At 38.3% G+C, this 19,434-nt stretch overlaps 1 protein-coding gene across 11 annotated transcripts in view; it reads right to left on the bottom strand.

Moving 5' to 3' along the window:
- Window positions 1-19,075, bottom strand: part of ABI3BP (ABI family member 3 binding protein) — a 137,013-nt gene extending 117,938 nt beyond the window's left edge. For all 11 annotated transcript variants that reach the window (XM_084201445.1, XM_084201450.1, XM_084201454.1 and 8 more), the window contains exon 1: window positions 18,925-19,075. In XM_084201445.1, coding sequence (XP_084057571.1) covers window positions 18,925-19,003 — 79 coding nt within the window. In that variant the 5' untranslated portion in view covers window positions 19,004-19,075. The remainder of the gene's footprint in view (window positions 1-18,924) is intronic.
- Window positions 19,076-19,434: the final 359 nt, after the last annotated feature.

The following is a 19,434-nucleotide window of genomic DNA, read 5'->3' as shown; positions in this document are numbered from 1 at the left end:
AGGGTTGAAACTAACTTATCAGGAAAAACCAGAATTTTGCAGATAATAATTTTGCAACCAAATCCTGAAGAACAACCACGAGATAAATGATAAATAATATATCGTTGAACAATGGGATAGAGCGGTACTAAACTTTTCTTCCTTTCTTCCTTCCTTTCTTCCTTTTCTTTCTCTCTTTCTTTCTTTTTCTCTCTCTCAGTGATTGCAGACTGATAATCAAACTTTCTCTAGACAAGTACATACTGACTCTCTGGTATCACCCCAACATACCCTGCTTTTTTTAGAGAAATTCTAATGACTAGAGTTGCCAAGAGACCAAAACCCTCACTTTGTTTTAGCAGATGATTTGAGCATCTGCAGTTGTCTGCACACAGAATGTAAAGCCTTAAGCCAAAGCTTTATGCCTCTTCCCTTTACAGAAAGAAGTGTACAAGTAAAATTGATGGAAAACATCTGCCTCCCTTCCTTTATCTAAAGACTGATCAAGAAAAATCATTCGGCCAGGAAACTGTCACAATTTTCCAAAGGCCACTCTGCCAGGCTGCAGAAGACTGCAAGGCTTCTAGAAAACTCAGTTCTCTGGCTTTTTCAGCAGAGCAATACCTTCATGGGGAAAAGAGCAGCAGTGGCGTCTGATCTTCATGACATCCTGACTCGTTTATTTTCAGTACACAAGACTGCTGAGGATGGGCAACTCTGAATATTGACAGGGATCCAGACAGCACAAACCAGGAAGAAAACACAACACACTTCAAATATCCCAAACAGGCTTCATAAAGACACTTAGTAAAAACTGGTAACAAAGTTTAGAATTATTATCTCTGACTGAATTATGGATTCTTCAAAACCCATTAAGCATTATTGAAATGATGGTCTCCTGGTCTCTATTGAGTAGTCATGTCTAAGAATAAAAGAAGATTTACAGAACTTAATTCAAACATGGTAATTTGATTTCCATAATAAATTTCTTAATCAGTTTCAAATTTGAATTTACAAAAAAAAAATAGAGAATATGTATTTAATATTAAATTTACAATAATTTAAGCCATTTTCCTCCATAATTGTATCTATATATCTCTGTTATACTTTACATCAATTTGAAGACTTAATTCTGTATCAAGATTATATTCAACTAGGCCTGATTTTAGTTAGATGGATACCATTGTTTATTCATAAGCAGTCAATTATAGTGACAAAGAGCCTTGATTTTATTAAAGCCTTAAAACTATCAGTGAGGTTTCTGCAATTAGAAAGCTTAAATGGGATCCCAAAACAGTAGGAGCTTTGAGATAATACCCTTTAGACCTCTTTTTTGCAGCTAGCATATCAAAACCACCAAGAGAGCTTTTAAAATCAAAGACAGTTTTAGCAGAAAATAAACAGATTTTTTTTTTTTTTTAAAGAGAATAAGGCAGGAAAGAAGAAAAGGAGATGCACTTGAAATTTAAAAAATAAATCCTTGTCCTCACCACCCTGTCTTGACAGGGTAGGTCATTTTCCTCTAATTTACTTTTAAGTACAGTGATGGCAAAAACTATTGCAGAGGCCTGTAGAGTTTAGGAAAAAAACATTAAGAAAAAAAAATTTAGGTTGGAAAAGACCATCAAGATCATCAAGTTCAACCATAAACCCAGCACTGTCAAGTTCACCCCTAAACCATGTTCCCAAGTGCCACATCTACACCACTTTCAAATACCTCCAGGGATCGTGCCTCAAACATCATCAGTCTGTTCCAATGTTTCATGTTTTGGTGAAGATATTTTTCCTAGTATCCAGCCTAAAGCTCCCCTGGCACAACTTGAGACCATTTGCCCTTGTCCTGTCACTTGGGAGAAGAGGCTGACCCCCACCTGGCCCCTACACCCTCCTTTCAGGCAGGTGTAGAGAGAGAAAAGGTCCCCCCAAGCCCCCTTTTCTCCAGCTCCCTCAACTCCTCCTCATAACACTTTTGCTCCAGTCCCTTCAGCAGCTTTGTGGCCCTTCTGTGGACGTGCTTCAGCTCCTCAACATCTTTCTTGTAGAGAGGGACTCAAAACTTAATAATACGGCCACATGTTTTTCAGAGAAAATAACTGCTAAAGCAACAACACAGATGCCACACTTCATATGACTAAACCACATTCCTGTTCATGGGCTGTGTGCATTCCAGAATCAGTGAGAATGAGGGATGAATATTAACTGGTAAAACAATAAATAACCAGTTTCTGCAAGCGTATGAACAGAAGTGGAGCAACCAAGGAAAAGGAGAGCTCAATCCTACAGGCTTCACAGACACTGCCAGACTAATCAAGAGGGCCAGCCTGCAGCAAGGCAGATACAAATGATATATAAATTATCTTGGTAAATGGGGACTGCCCCCAGCAGCTTATTAACAATATAGATTTCACTTGTGCTGATCTCGCAGTATTTTGAACAATTAACCAGGAAAGCATTCTCATTCTGAGTAATATGTCTCTTTTAGTCATCACTCAGATAAATATATTCATTAAATACGATTGAATGGACAAGGGAAGTCATAGGAACTTAACTCTCATGATACTCTCATGTGATAAGTACTGTGATTTTGAGAATTATTTCTTTTTTGTATGAGGATTCAGGAGACCTTTTTTCCCTGCATCTCCTTGATGAAAGACTTAAATGATAAACTAGATGCCCTCTAATTCCATTCATTTGTGTCAGTGTTTGGCATTTGTTAGTGAAACCCTGGTCTTAAGAATTTGCATTTGTAATGTAATTCTTTTACATTGAGGCCATTTCCAAATGGAAGATTCTGAGATCTATAGCTACCTCTGAAACACAGTCTTTCCCTACATGCTTGCCAACAGAAATTCCACACTGATCTGCAAGTATTCTCTTCAACAAAAGTCAGTTGATGGCCAAGATCAGCAGGAGCAAATGTGCAAAGCACATCTGAAGTAAAAGCACAACATTAAGTGCATCAGAGCACTTGGAGGGTTGGAATCAGTCTGAGAAAAGGAGTCTGCCTATACTAGGAGGGAATGAAGAACAGCTTAATAACTAATCAGCTGCATCATCAGAGAACCAGCCACCACCAGCTCTTCAGAAAGAAGAAAACAGCTACCAATGGCCCAAAGAATCCAGCTGGAAGCACCATAGCTTGGCTAGTTGGAATGCATAGCCAACAGGAGACAAAGGCAAGAATATACTGAAACTTTTAAAAGTTTAGATGTTACTTTCACTCATACCAGGAGTCTACTGCACACTATAGGTGTGCATGGTCTCTTGTGATCAAATACAGTCCTATTTTTTGTTTTTATCCATAGAGTGAGGATCCTTGAACTCTGCCCTACAAAACTAGAGGGTGAATACAGCTGTAGTGTATTACAGCAAATTTGGCTTTGTTGCCAGAATTCCTTTTGCCTTACATTGAAACAGTTTATTTTCCACTATTTCAAAGATTTTAAGGGGCATGAAGGCAAGACCCAGCACTGCCTCCCAGAGTGCTAGACAAATGAAGTGTGCCTTATGAAAATAGATTAGCACCATCTATTTGTGAGCACTACCTCATTTATTCAAATCATTCACAGCAGTGCTTTGACTTTTCCAAATCTGGTGTCATAGTACCACCAGGCAAGTTTTCAATGATAACCTAAAACTATGAAACTTTTCTTTTCTGCTCTTTTATATTTTTGTATTTATTTTGGCTGCCAAACATGGAGAAATATTGGTTGTTTGGCTGCAACCCAATTATATCTTAAAATGGGAAACATTTAAAAATAGTTCTGTTTCTATGTACTACAATAAACAAGGCACACTTCTAAAGCAGCCACAAGCACAGAATAATGGAATAACTTAGGGTGGAAGGAACTTCTCTAAGTCATCTAGTTCAGCTCCCTGCTCAAAGCCTCAAGTTGCTCAGGGCCACATCCAGCTGAGTCTTGAACAGCTCTGAGGACACAGATTCCATAACACCTCTGGGGTAATCTGTTTCAGTGCTTAGCATACTTCTGTTTTAAAAAAAAGTCCTAAAATCTAACTGGAATTTCCCGTATTCCAGTTTGTGCCCAGTGCCTCTTGCCAAATTACTCTGCACTTCTGCAGAAAATGTGTCTTTGTATTCTCCAATAAGATAGCAGTGGATCCTTTCTCATAAGAGATTACATCAAACACTAAGGTTCCTAGCATGAAATTCACATTCACAAATACTCTGAATGATGAAAGCAGGTGCCATATGAAGAGGGCAACTAAGAATACCTTTTTAGGGGAGGGTGAGCTAACAGCCTTGCATGTAGTTTTGTCATTTGCAAATGAAGTTCCCCAATCCTTTTTTCTGAAGTATTATTATGCCTACACAAGTCTAACATTGCTTCAGAAGAACTGGCTATCAACATGCAGCAGTTAACTGTGCAAAGCAAAACCAAGCATGTCTGTCCACAAAAACCTGACCCTTGAGCTCTCTACTTCCACCTTCAAACTACTTTCATTTCAAAGAGGGCAACTTTTCTTAGGTGTATCAACATTCTTAAGAGAATGTACACAGCAAATAAAAGAGCACAAAATGTAATTTCCTCCATATTTCTTTCATATCTGGGACCATTTTAGTAATTTAAATGGTAGAGAAATTCACAACTAAATGAATAGTGAATTTCACTACTGAAGAAATTGACTACTAAATGAATAGGAATTTCGGGAGGAGCTGAAATATGCAGTAGGGAAACTCCTCAATACTGGTGTTCAGCAGGAAGGGATGCCCTGTGAAGGCCCAGGGTCAGCCCCATCCCTTCCTGTGTCCTTTCTCACAGCACTGTTCCAAGGTTACTCACACCTTTTCCTCCAGTTGCTATGCACATTTACTTTTTTAAATGCTAATCAGAAATATGCTGCTCTTTAATGTTATGAACTAAACATATACTTCTGAAGGAGAATTGTTAGAGCATTTATATTACAAAATTACAAGGTTTTAAAACTTATTCTGCCAATCCCTCTCTAGTGATCATTACAGTTCAGAACTGAGTGAATAAGCTGTACTCATTAGTACTTCAGGACCAGTTAGGTCAATGCAGAGGTGAAGATGTAGCTATTAGCAATTCCAGCTTCTATGTCGCTACAAAAACCATTGTACAAAGGAAATTTGTTGCTCAAATGTTGCCATCTGTTTTGCCTGTTTTCAGGTCATTCAAGAACTTCACTGAAGTTCCATTTCCATCTTTATCACTATTTCCTTCACATGCTGGTTTAAAATTACTTTTTACTTGAGTTAGTAAAGTAATTGTCCTTAATTTTAGGGTGAAAAACTGAAAACCATCTGGATTTAAATTTGGGATCCCCTTTCAGTGGTCCAACTCCCGATTCCACTTTCCATTCTGCAGGTCATTTTTCCTTATTTATTAAAATACAAAGCAAAACTGGAAACAAGGAAGAAAACTTGTTTGCAAACAACCAAGCCTGCAGCTCTGATGGAAGAGGGAAGAGGAGTTGGACCTCTGAAAACTTCTTTGGTATGATTTAAAAGAACCTGACCCTAGCTCCTCTTGTGGGATTCCGTTTATTTTTTATTTTGGACCTTAGAAAATTCACTCTTTTATGTGTCCAGTTAGTAAACTTAGTTTGGTGTTTGATGGTAAAAATCTATAAAATTCAACATTGAACAATTAAGCATTTTTGAAAGATAGGGAAAAAACCAAACCTATTCATTATTTTCAATCCATAATGTCCTTTGAAACTCCTTCAAGCTGAATATTTTTGATAGATAACAGTTTTAAAACAAACAGTGCACAAATGTAAAAGGACAAGACAAAAACTACTTGTTAATAAAGAAACCTGATACCCTTATTTCAATGGATTCCTTATTTGTAGCAGGATAAAGTATAATTTTGATCTGATGTCTTTAGGTTCCCCAGCGCCTTGTTCCCCTGGCTTTACTCTCAAAGTTCCTTATTTGTTGTCGTTTTTTCCAGACTGGCCTGGTATGTATTTTTCAGGATGTAATTTCACCTGGACAGAGCTGATGAGACAGTGACTGCATCCTGCCCAGAAGAGATGTCTTTCCAATCCTGGCTTCTTCTCCTGTCTAAGGAAACAAGTCCAAGGCAACTCCACCCAACCCAGGCTATGAAGAAAACTGTGTCCTGGCCAAAAAACCTGACAGATTCTGCATAAATATATTCAGTAAAGGCAAGCAGAAGACTGTGGAAAGCAAGGAGAATCTCAGAAATTTTCTAGGCCTAACTCTCTTTTTAAGCCTTTAAAAAGCACCAGCCAATACAAACACCGAAAGAGAAATGTGGTCTTTGGACATGACCTCATACAAGGTGATAATACTTTAGGGTCGATCAGTTGAATAAAATCAGGGACTTTCTTTAACAACCTCTCCTCATCAGGAAAAGCTCAACAAAATACTAAGAACTTGAGCAGGTGAAGAATTCAAATGCTGTTGGGCTGGCTCTGCCCATAAACTTCAAATGTATTGAAGCAAGTGGCATTAAAGACCACAGACCTGAATGCAGGAAGCCCCTCATGACTGTGCTCATGAGCAGGCAGTGCATTATCACTGCCACTACCTACTCTGTGCCAGGCAGTGTTTGTTTGGCATCTCCACTTCCTTCAGCACCTCTCATTTACAAAGATCAGTGCCTTTTTAAAGAGTCAAAAATTGAAGGCATAATAAAAAAGAGTCTGGAACTGCAGTCACCTCTGCTTCTGTGAGAAGAGTGAGGACACCACACTTTGCAATCCAGGATGTTAGTGTTTATTACTGAGTGCACAGGTAATCTGCTACGGGGGCTACTGTGTACCCAGATTGCAGTGAGGGACTCATTTCCTACAGCCAATTTGGAGTCTATTCCTTACATGTCACCACCATTTATTACATCATAATACCTAATTTTTTTTTCACTCTGTGACTACTCATCTGGGGATCTTTTGAAACACTTTGGGAGGAATCATTCAAAAGAAGAATATCAAAATAACCAACAGCAAGAAAGTATAACTTCTACTCTGTTGCAATAAGGCAGCTCCAAATCAACAGTTAAAAAAAAACCCTCAATCAGTAGTAAATGAAAAAGTGCATGTTTATCTGCATTAATAGAACAAAATAGGTAGTCATATACTGAAGTCCTCTTCTGTGCTAGGTATTACCTTGTTTGCCATAATCTAAGCAAATGAAAGAGCCAGTCTTTAGCTAACTATTCTGTAACATTGGGTTAGATGATTTTAAAGCCAGCTTTGTTTTACCTCCTTCTCTGATAAAGCACATAGTTATTTTTTAGGGACAAACCTGCTTAAGGATAGTAGTATTTAGACAGCTAGGAGGATTTAGAGGCTGTAGTAACAGAATAAATTTGAAATCAACATGTACTTCCAACCCTTTAGTTGTATATCAATCTATAAGTCTCAGAATCCTCAACATGTGTAGGTAGGTTTCAAAATTACCTTCTCTATTTTAAATCTGAATAAATGGTTCCCAGTCCTTTTATGCACTTGTTCTCATTTCTAAAAAGGTCTCATCACTAGTGTATAAATATATAGAGCACTGCAAAACAGACCATCTTGATAAATTCAGGAAAAAAATCAAATTCAATGACTAGATGTACAGAGTATATTACCCAGAAAAGAAGCCTGAGAAAATAGGAGTCATTGAGCTTAGAGGAAAAGTACATAGACAGATATGAAAACAGTATCCAAATATATATGGCAAACAAACAAAGCCCTGAGGAAAAGCACTATAAATTACTTCTACTCTGTATTCGTTAACAGAAGAGACAAACTGCAGCAAGGAAGATACCTGGAAAACTGATACAGGGAGCTGTACTCTGGAACAAACTGTCTTGGGAATAAGAACAAGGTGGTCAAAATGAGTTCAGGAAGTCCATTTCAGCCCGATGTTTCCTTGTAAAAATTACTGTTTTTCCAGTTGAAGGCTACTACTTTTGTTCTGCACATCTAAGTATATACCATAAAGCCTCAAGGAGGGCTGCCCTCCTCAGTGTCAATCCCAGCATCCTACTTCCTATCTCTAAGACATAGAAAATGAAAATCCAATAAGGCATGGTCTCTTCATAGTATATAGATAAACATATAAGAGAATTGCCAGGGAGAAGTAAGATTAATTTGTTATGGAGAAGAGAAAAATATCTCAGTGCAATTGATTGAGTAAAGGCAAGAAGGAGCATCCAGGAAACTGCAAGCTGTTGTCCCTAGTCTCAGTCACCAGGAACAGTCACACCTATGCACATGATGAACCAGAAGGGGATTTGGAGCAGCCAGAGCAAATTTACCAAGGCCAGGCTGTCTGGCAAAGCTTGCTGCCTTCTGTAGTGTTATTCCTGGCTTTGCATACAATGGGAAAGGGGTGAACATCATTTACTTCAACTTTGGCACAATTTCCACAGGTAGCCTTCCTGTCAGACTGGAGAAATGCAGACTGGATGTCTAAACTACAGGGGAGATGGAAAACTGGGCTCAAAGAATAGCAGTCAGTGGTTAAAAGTCTAAAGTCCCTTTTGATACCTCTTTGATGCTGCTTAAGAAGCTCTTCCTGGTTCTTGAGCAACATCCAGTGTAATTCCTACACACTCATTTCAGTGAGCGAGAATGTTTTGTGCTCTGTGATCACTGGGGAAAGAACTTGGGTTGTGGAAAAGAACAGCAGCAGATGAGTTGTCCATAATGACCTGCTTAGGAATTGAAGGAAAACAAACTAGGTGCTAACACCCATTCAGAAATAGATGACATTCTGTTTATAAGTCTCCCCTCTATGCTGGGTATTGTTGAAGCAAGAATCTTTAAAATAATATGCAAAAATATGGAAATGGAATGGGATTATCCTTTTTCTGAAGTCACAATGGTTTTCCACAACCAGCATTGCAACTTGGATATGATCACACAAAATACCTGTGTTCTCTGCTCAGAATAACACCCAACACATACAGGACTTCAAATAGAGCGAGGATTAACAGCTCTGAATGGCACTTGGTAAAGGTGCTTGCAATATTCTGTGTTAACTTTGGAATAAATTCCCCACTTTTAAGAAGCAGACAGATGATAAAGCAATTAAATATCTGAAGCACACATAAGAATTCCTGGGCGGTGTTGTATATCAAATACTAAATTCAGAAAGAGTAAGAAAACTCTGTCAGTAACAAAAGCACTACTGAAATATTAAATTCTATTGGGCTTGGACAACTATGATTTGGGCTAGTCAATGGAGTCAAGTCTGTCAACAAAGCTTTTAGCCAGTTACTTTCCTTTGGTTTAGAAAGCTGTAGACACAAACAAACAAACAAAATGTAAATTTTAAAAAAATTGCCCTATGTTTCCAAAAGAGCAGTCAAAATAAAGCGGTTTCACTTATGTTCCTGGTCTCCAAACTGAACGTTCTCACACATGTCTATGACACTTGCTGGATACAGCCCAGTCCTATAAGGATTGATTCCAACTGCACATAGTTTTCCCAGCTGGAAAATGTATCTCATCTTGCACCATTAGATGAGACAGATCTCAGGACTGATGACCTGACTTCTTACTACTACTCTAAAATAAACCCAACAAAAACCCCAACAGATTAAGAAAAATCAGAGGTGATCCTTTTAATCTTCTTCTATATTATTCCACATTTTGAGTTTGCAGAGATCAAAGGAAAGATCCTACAGTTCAAACACATCTGGAGAAAAGAAGCAAAGAATTACCAGTACATCTTTAATTTAAAAAGTACTAATAAATACTTCATAAGTTTAGAATGTATTATTGAATTCCTAAATTTAACAGAAAATCTTATTCAGATTTATGAACACACTGTGAAGCAGAGGCATTTTTAAATCATCTTAAGAAAACTAAAATATGAAGTAAATGCTTCCACTAAATCTGCTATCCACTAAATCACTGGAAAGCAGAAAATAATGGACACCAAGCCTAGTAAGTATACAACATGTAAAATAAAAGCTCTGTCTATGATTAATGGAGTACTAAGAAAAGACAAACACTTATTTTTTGATAATGAAGGTGTTTCATCTTTTCTCCCACATATTTCCCTTCCTACCCAGGACATGGCATAGAGTTCATGTTCTCTGACTATATTTCCAAATTCTTTATCTGTTGCATCACCTGCTCTATTTTCACCATGTTGCCTTTTATCTACAGAGATGAAAGAAAGCTGCAGGAAGTAATCTTCCTTTCCAAACTATCTTCCTATGTCATATTATATTTTTAAACAAATTCTCCAGCCGGTGCTTCATTGAAAGAAAAATGCCAATAAAGAATACTATCAGCCACACAAAAGGAAGGCTCATGACAGCTTTGGGGTGGGATAGGGGCACGTACATCTAGGCACACCAGCAGCTAAGCCATCTTTGTAGGCCTGACTTTGCACTTTTACTTGTGCTTCTCTCAGGCATTTATCCAAATGCTCATGGAGAATTTATGGTATGTAGGAAGCTAAGTCTCTCTCATTACTGGTCTTGTAACCCAGTGTGCAGTAGATTACATTAATTCCCAAGGAATGCTCTCTGATTTAAGAGTGTATTAAGCACATAAATAATGCTTCACGACTTCAGAGTTTTTACATGAGATGTCTTCCCTGTGCCAGTTTTTTTGACAAGTGTTTTAACACTACAAAACCAAATTATTGAAAAAAAATCCAGAAGAGCCATGTAATGGAAAAAATTATTCACAATGCCTGAAGTTTCAGCAGGACAAAGATGAGATTATCTATTCCCTATATGTAATTTTCTACATCCTTAATGCTATGAACAACCTCACATTGCCTTCAAATAAGTATAATAATAGCATATGATCTCCCTTGCTAATTGCTGTAAGTATTTCTGAGTGGAAAGGGAACACAGTAAACATCTGTTACATTACTGAGATGCTGCTTTCTAAGAATTCATGGCTGTACATTAACAACATAACAATGCTTTTATCAACTGCTATTTGATCATGTTGCCAAAATTGTGAGAGTACAGGGGATTGATGAAAGTGTGAAAGATTAAAAGAGATCATTTTTTATGTAATGCATTTACCAAAAGCAAATGACCAAGATCCCACACTGCCTTTGTGTGTGCACGTGTATGCCTCAGTGTACCAGAGAGTCTGTGTGAAATCACACTTATGACTTGGTTACTTGTGTGCAAGATGAGTACAGATTTTCCATGGGAGCAAAAATCCCCAAATCTGCCAACAATCCAAAAGAAGCTCTTCAGCTATAATTATTTGCATAATTTGTATTTTAATTTCTGGGGAAAAAAATCTTATTTATGTTTATACAGACTTGATTAACAAAGGCCATAGAATACCTCCTACTCCATAACAGCAACTGAGTTACATCAGATATATCAGCTACTAAGGAGCACTGAGTAACCAACACAAGCAAGGAGACATTTCTATTAGAATTGCCAGTTTTTGTGTTCCTTGTAACTAAACCAAAGGGCAGGAAGGATTGCTGAAGAGATGCAGCATTAGTGCATGTCAGATCATAGCTAAAAACTGGGGCTCATCTGTAAGGTAGCAAATGATGGGCTGTCACTGTGGAGCAATTTCATAGTCATGGTCACACATAAATGTCTCTTAATTAGCTTTACAACAGAGGAAGGAGCCCTATTGATTCAAGCTGAATATGAAACCTCACCACTTTTACCTGAGTCAGCTCTTCATCAAACCAAGGGAACTCATGGTTCTTCAGCCTGACTGCAGCCACTTCCCTGACTGTGAAACAAGCTGCACACTGTGCTATAAATAAAAACTCTGCCCTGCCATTTAATCCAACTACTTCAGTGTTTGCGTGAGCCACAGAATGGAACGCTGCCAAAATGTTCAGGTCAGACAGCAGAGTTTTATTTCTATCATTTGTATCCCAAAGCTCAATTTCTTATCAGCTTTCAGACTATTGCACCCATGCCTTTGTTTTCAGTGTGTTTGTTCATGTTGTACTGACAGTGAGATTTCAAAAGAAAAGTGATAAGCGATAAAGTCTGAAAGTCTTGTCATTTTCTCAGGGTGCATTTTTCTGGTTCATGTATAGGCTTGAACTGTGCTAATGAGGTAATCTAAATTGCCAGAAAATGTTTTAACTTCGGAGTCAGAAAACAATCTTCTGGGACATTTCAAGCGTACATATTTGTATTTTTGAACTAACCACAATTTCATGTGTTCTAAAATTACTCCAGACATTTCCATCAGAGAAAGAAAAATGAAAGTGAATAATTAATATAAAGCAGATATTGCAAGCAGCTGACAAAAGAAGAAAAGTCTTTTCTAAATGTGAGTTTAAAAATAATGTTATCCCACATATACTCTCAGTCCTTTAAAATTGGCCAGGTTCCCAAAGAATTAATTATGTAAACTCATATCAAGCATTCTGTGGCCATTTATAGATTCATAAACTAATGCCATACCTGCGGGTGATTGGAAAGAATCTTTTCCCACTCTATTGAATCGTGCTATTCCTGAGCAGATTTTAAGAATAATGCAAAAGCTTAGAACTATATGAAAAAGCTGGAATAGCCCTAAAAAATAATTCCCTCATACTTTGAGAATCCATTTTGCCATCAACTCTTCAGCTTGAGAAAGAGTATAGAATTACAATTTCTTTTTAAGTACATGCAGTGACACCCTGGTGTTAGCACACCCCATACACACACAAAATAAATAAAAATCAAATCACATGCAGAGGTTTAGGCACATCATTAAGCTGGGTTTTATCAAAGTGGATTTATTCATATGGAGCCCTGATGACATGTTTGTTCAAGGTAAACAGTATTTATATAAGAGCCATGGCTACAATTAACCTAAAAAAAATTATGGATTCACTTGCCTCGTTTATTTTTCTTCCAGAAGATGGTGTAAATAATACTAAATTATTGCATAGTGATGGATCTCAGCAACAACTCTAAAGCATTTTAGAGAACACAGGTTATATTTTCTCTACCAGCCTCTGGAAGTGCAGTAAAGCTCCTCTCCAGACTGGGAGGAAAGCAGCTTTCCTCTCATAGAAGAGCATTCCCTACCTCCCTGCATTTAGGTCTAGAATCTTCATAGCTAAAGCCTCAACTCTTTACCAGCATTTTATTCAGCAGCTCTGAATGGGTGAAGACTCCGTGCTGACATTCTCAGTGCAACCATCCTTCCGTGACCTTGTCTGGATACCTTCAGGCTCTGATGACATCCCTTTGGTGAAGCAGTGAGTGCAAAAGCATTCAGTTCTGGGGACCATAACTACAACCTCAACGTCATGAACAGTAGAAATTCACTTGCTGGTTCAAAACTTGACCTGTTTTTTCTTCCCCTTGATATGACACACACTGGTTTGCTCAAGTGAGGAGGTTTAGAGTTGCTATAGCCAGACTAATATGGCACATGATTGTTATGTTCTGAGGGATGGCAGTGCTGGAAAAGTTGGCCCAGGCCTTGCCCACACAATAGTTTCATTCATGATGCTGCCAGTCATTTTCACAACCACCATTCTCACAGCACAATAAGGCAAATATGTATCTCACAATTCAAACTAGCATTACATACACGCCATCCTGTATTCTAGAAAAAACAATTTTTAACTAAGACCATTTGAACTAAGGCCTGTCAAGCAAGTCTGAGTAGGATTTGGCCTGTTTCCAGCTGTCCTTTTCCACTTGGGAAGACATTGCAGACTGGGCTGTTATGCTAATGGCACCTGTTCTAGGCTGCAGACTGTCCAGAACATGAATACCTGTTCTCACCAAGACCCACCATGGCAGCGAGTAGGACTCCAACTGTCTTCTGTAAAAGGCAGTAGTCAAGAATGCTCCACAGCAACAAATTTGTCTTGCTCACAAACAATTTCAAGTCTGCACTTGAATTCTCCCAAGGAAAATAAATCCACTAGGAGCTGCAGGAACAGTTCTGACTGCGGCAGGTCACTGCTAGCCATCTTTTCCCCCTGGAGCAGGCAGAGGTTTTTGTTTCCACATGCAGTGTGCAGTGCACACCTGATGAGTCCAAAAGGTCCAAAAAAGCTCAAACCCACTGTCCATTCACTGTGCCATCAGTCAATAGATACACAGAGTATACCACCCATATACAGCAGGTCTGGCCCCACAGCAGCAGCAGGATTTAGCCTACAGCTCTCCCCTCAAGGGAATTATGTAGCTCGTCCTTCTGGAATAGCTAGAGCCAAAGATCATATGAAGGAAGGCTGAAAAATAAGGTTGGAAAAGAGATACTTGGGAACACAAAAACTAAAACGAAGAGGTGGAAGGTTATATAGATTACCCAGCAGTGAGATCATTTTGGAGGCATTCATATGCAGTGGAATTTAATTCTGGCAGAATCCACCCATATGTATCATCACAATGTTGCACCACTGCAAGTGCCAATACAAAAATGGAATTCTGGTATTACAGATTATCTTTGAACTCAGAAGCCTGACACTCAGTACTGGGTTTTGATATGTTTATGTGCAAGCCTAGGACACAACTGTCTGCATGATAAGATAACTTTGATTAAATGAACTGCTATAATTGTTACATTCTTACGGGCTGTTTTCACTCTCAGCAAGAATCAGCCAAATTTGCCATGACATATCTAGTGACTGAGAATCCTAGTCACTCTATTACACCAGATAAAGGACACATTTTAAATTTCCTGTTGGACTTGTCACTTATGTGCCATTAAACTTAAGAAAAATATTTCACAAAAAACCCCAAATTAATTTTGCACTTCTTTTGCCAGACATAACAAAAAATGAAGTTAAATAATTTAGTTCAAACTGGCTCTTCTTCACAAGAATGTTTTTTAAAGGTTAATGCATTGTGCATTTTGAAAAATAGTTTCCAGAAAGATGTTTTATAAACCATGGGGACAGCAACATATAAACCACATGTCATTTCAATCCTTCTGTGATATTTTGATATGCCAGCTTCATTGCATGCTCAAAACCCACAACTTCCAGGAGACTTTTCCCCATCTTACAGTTTTTGTCCTGCCACCCTACAGCTACCAAAGGGGTGATTCTGGCAGGAAGGGAGAGGGCAGCACAAAAGTTTAAAGTTTGGCTGTTGCAATATAAAAACTGTGATACATTGAAATAACTCTACACTGTTTTAACTGTTTGACACTAGTAAATGAAAACACATGCTCTGCTTAGTAAGATGTATTACGTAACACAGCACAGCCAGCAAACTTAGCTAGGAATAAAATTAGTCTACTCCTTTTCTCAAATGTCAAAGTTTGGGAGTCTACTGTAAATACAGCACTCACTCTAAAAGAGTTGTCAGTTATAATTACCTTAAGTACAAATATTAGCTAGTAGCTATCTACAATATCAGACCAAACAGATTCAGGACTTCCAAACCAAGAAACAAATCCTCAGTGCAAAACAATTATTTTTCCCACTTAACCCCACTGCTGACAACTGTAGATACAAGGAAGTTTTGGATTTGGTTTTCCCTACAGGAGTCGGTAAATCAGGCTTTTTCACATGGTCCCCTAAGAAATGTCAAGTCCGTGTCTTTTTCCCTAAGAAGACAGCAACCAGGAGAAAGCCAAATTAGCGTTTCCTGAGCCCTTCCTGGACAGCAGAGTAGGATAGGCCTGAGTCCTGGAAAGTAGAACCAGGAGGGACCTGATTTCCACTGTACCTGATGACTAATGCAAATAGCAGGAAAACCACAGTGGTCAGAAACATGTCAAAAAATCCCCTGAAAGAGAACCAGAAAAAAACATTGAGACTCTTTTTTTTTAACAACTTCCTAAAACTGAAATTTCATAAGCAGGGATCAACCCCAAATTCTTTTCAGCTCTAACAAAGTAAAACAGAACCTGAAGATAGACAAAAGCTATCAGAAATAGATTCTAGTGAAAAACCACATTTCCATGCGCCGCTGTGTTGTAACTGGAAAGTCAAGTGACACAATCAAAAACACGAAATGCTGTTTTACCAAACACGAAGAACTTATTCTTCAGTTGTTCCTTCAACAACTGTATCAGCTCCAACTGGAAAGATGACAGTGAAACACGGTTTATAAGGCAGGACAATCTTGGGGATTACGTCCTGTAACTTGTTTGTTCTGGATTCTGTGGCTTTGTTTTCTCACCTCTGTCTCAGATCCGGGATGATCTTACCAATTCATTCTCTAAAGACAAGTCTTTTTGTCTGTACTTAATTCCTGTCTAGAGAGACAACACTGAGCTCTTTAAGAATGGAACTTTTCTTATGCAGAATCATAAAAATTAGAGCATGTTTCCATCCATCCATAAAGCACAACAGTGTTGAACTTTAGAATCATATATGTTGGGTGGCACGGGCATAACGGCATAATGAGAGACAAAAACAAGTAGAAAAATTCTAATCAGAAGAAAACTTTAGAGGCTAGACAAAGTTGAACAGACAGCTGCTGAAATACTGGATGAAATGTCGTCTGTAATGGCACCACCATCTCTCACTCTGATGTTCTGTGATCCCTCACTCAGTATCCAAAGGCATTGACTGCAGAATTTTCTTAGCAGCTGATCCCCCAGATGAAACACAAACATAATTGCAAAAAAACCACTGCCTTCATACTAAAACACACTACTCACCAGCCTTCCTTTCCCAATATATTGTCTTTACTTATAATTATTATTCCCCCAACAATACCTTAATCTTTGATGTCAAAACAATGAAAGAATTCATTAATAAAAAACCACCTTTGAGAACAGCAATAATATTTTCTTTTTTATCCTAGTAAAACACACATGTGTGGAGGTGAAAGTACAAAAATATATGGGAAAAGGGAGCAATTTGTGTTCCAGCCTCCTGACCAGCACATTTGCACATGTGTCTCTCAAACAGCTCTGGAAGTCACTGTACTGGCTCTGTTCCTTTGCAGCTGCAGGAGGCAAGATGTTCCTTCCACCTTGTACCAGTGCAAGGAAATCCCAGTCCATGAGACATGGGGTCAATGTGTCTCACCTCTGGGAGAGAAGCTTTGAGCACTAGAACTGCAAAGTGCTGGTAAGAAGGGCAAGATTTACTCTGATAACCTGTTCCCACAAGTACCTGCACCACCAGAAAGCGAGTTTGGCTGGATTGCTCTCCTTCAAGTTATGAACTTGATTCCACTGCTCCCCAGAGAGCAAGAGTAACTCTGAAACCTCAGTTACATACTTTAGGACTTAAAGAGCACAGGAGTTCACTGGAATTTAAGCTTGCAGAGCAAGGCAGATAAGCCCTCTTAAAAAAGAATATTACTAATACATATTTTCATTTTTAAAACACTTTAAGATCCACATATTTTCTTTGCTTATGAAAAAAAGTCTGTGGTCCCTATCAAACAAGACAATGCTGTAGAAGACAATCCTTTTGAACATTTCTGGACAGCAGCTAAGTGCTAATACACTTGCTTTTTCAATGCAATTATTTGAAAATAGTAACTGGAGAGGCAGCTACAAACAAAAGAATTAGACTGATGTTTCCACACTGCAATGGGAGGATCTTAAAAATGTTATTTCACTGAAAAGAAATGAAGTTTCCACCTGCAGTTTTATGCATTTGGCAAACAGAACTTCACTTCTGCAATGTTATTTTAGGACAGAAAAAATGCATGCCAGAGTTAATCTTGCAGTGGATTAGAAGCTTTGTCTGAATTTCACAGTTAGCATAAACTTCGAGCCACTATTCTACAGTAGTGAGCAGAAAGTCCAGTGAAATCATTTAAAAAGACAAGCACTGGAAAAGTTCCTTCCCTCAGTCTAGGCAACACATACAATATTCCTGTCTGGTCAATAATCCTCTCTTAAGTCCTTTTTTGACAAAACTAAATTCTTAGAGTTAGCTTGACTTGAACTGCATATCTGTTACTCGCAGACTACAGACTGTTCTGCTATTACCAGTATGCAAAAATCTCCACACTGGCTCCAGAAGATGAGATTAAAAGAAAGATAATTTCAAAAGAACATCATCATAGGAAAGAAAGAAAAATATTGAAATTCTGGAAAAAGTATCCTAAAGAGGGGTGGGGATGAAAAATCACCTCAACTCCCCAAAATACCTTTAGACTTCCCTTCTATGAAAGAGACTCTCCTAGGAAGCCCTCAAAGTGCTAATTCCTTAATAAACACTCTCATAATTAAATCACGGTCTCTTCTGAGTGTTGGTGGCTGCAGGAGAATGCAGATGTGAAATGCATTACAAAGCACAGTGGACTCAGGCAAGCACTGCCACAAAGTGAGAGCAATACGTGCAGCACAGAAACAGTTGTGAAATTGCTGCCTTAATGCCAAGGCACCACAAAATGTTTTACCATCCAGATAGAGAAATATTCTTTTAATTTTATGCTATGACTGCTCTTCCTGCAGTAAGCAATAAAATACTATTAAAATGCCAATGTTACGTGTGTCATACAACCAAGGAGAAGAAGAGATCACTGCCAGCTTTGCAAATCTACTGTACTTCCAGACTCTGGGAGAAAGGAATGGTTAAACAAATATTCACACAGGTTTGGAGGGGTTTTTCTGCTTGTACAAATTTTAATCAATCATATTTCTCTCCCTCAAAATGCATGCAACCTGACCAACACTAGTCAATTCCTACTGAATTGTTAGGATAGATATAAAGGGAAAGTATACGAGTTCTTTCAAAGACGGAGCTGAAATCTTCCACCAGTGACACAGGGTGCCTCCAAGTCACATTGTCTTTAAGACATTAAACCACAGACCTGCACACTGCTGTCCAAATCACTATAAAATCACTAAATACAGTAACTTTGTCATGACAATTCTCACTAGAGTCACAAGACACCATGAAAACTTTTGAGCTTATTTTATTCACGAGCTTTAAGGTTGCTGTTATACCTGGATTTGCCCTTTTCCCTGACCTTCTTTCATCTTGTCTGTTACCCTTAATCATTTCTAACATGTTAAAAGCAATTTCCACAACAAAACACAGGCTTTAAAACCCCCAAAGTCCCACAACAGAAAAACAAACAAACCCCCAGAAAGTTGTTCATAGCTACTTGCCTCTTGGCAATTTCTGAGTATTTCCCAGGTTTAGTGCAATATATCCACAGAAAAGAAGACAGACAAATCTTGACATCATGGTCACAAGCCCAACCTCGCCCTGGGAATGGCTCTGACAGGTATCACACAGAAGTACTGCAGCTGCATTTAAGTGAACCGTTCTCCCTGTGACAAGAGGCAGCAACACTTTGACACGAGCTTAGTTTACACAGTGGGAGGAGACAGGATGACATCATTCACTCCCACTGCAAAACCAGAATTAGCATAAAAAAATATTATCAGGCTCCCCCTGCAATAATCTCCTGGGGTTTGCTACAAGATCTTTTCCACCATTAAGTGTAAGACATTACCACTTTATTACTTATATTTCATGAAAACAAAATCATGAATATCAAACTTTCTATTAATGGAAAACTGATCTGAGAGACATTTTCACTGTTTTATCCAAGAGAGCTGGACTTAAACTGCAAAAAGCATTTGCAGTACTCAGAGAACTGTTTGCTATAGTGA

This window comes from Fringilla coelebs (assembly GCF_963513975.1).
Source record: "Fringilla coelebs genome assembly, chromosome: 2".
Classification (NCBI taxonomy): domain Eukaryota; kingdom Metazoa; phylum Chordata; class Aves; order Passeriformes; family Fringillidae; genus Fringilla; species Fringilla coelebs.
This window is presented reverse-complemented; position numbering and strand designations above follow the sequence as displayed.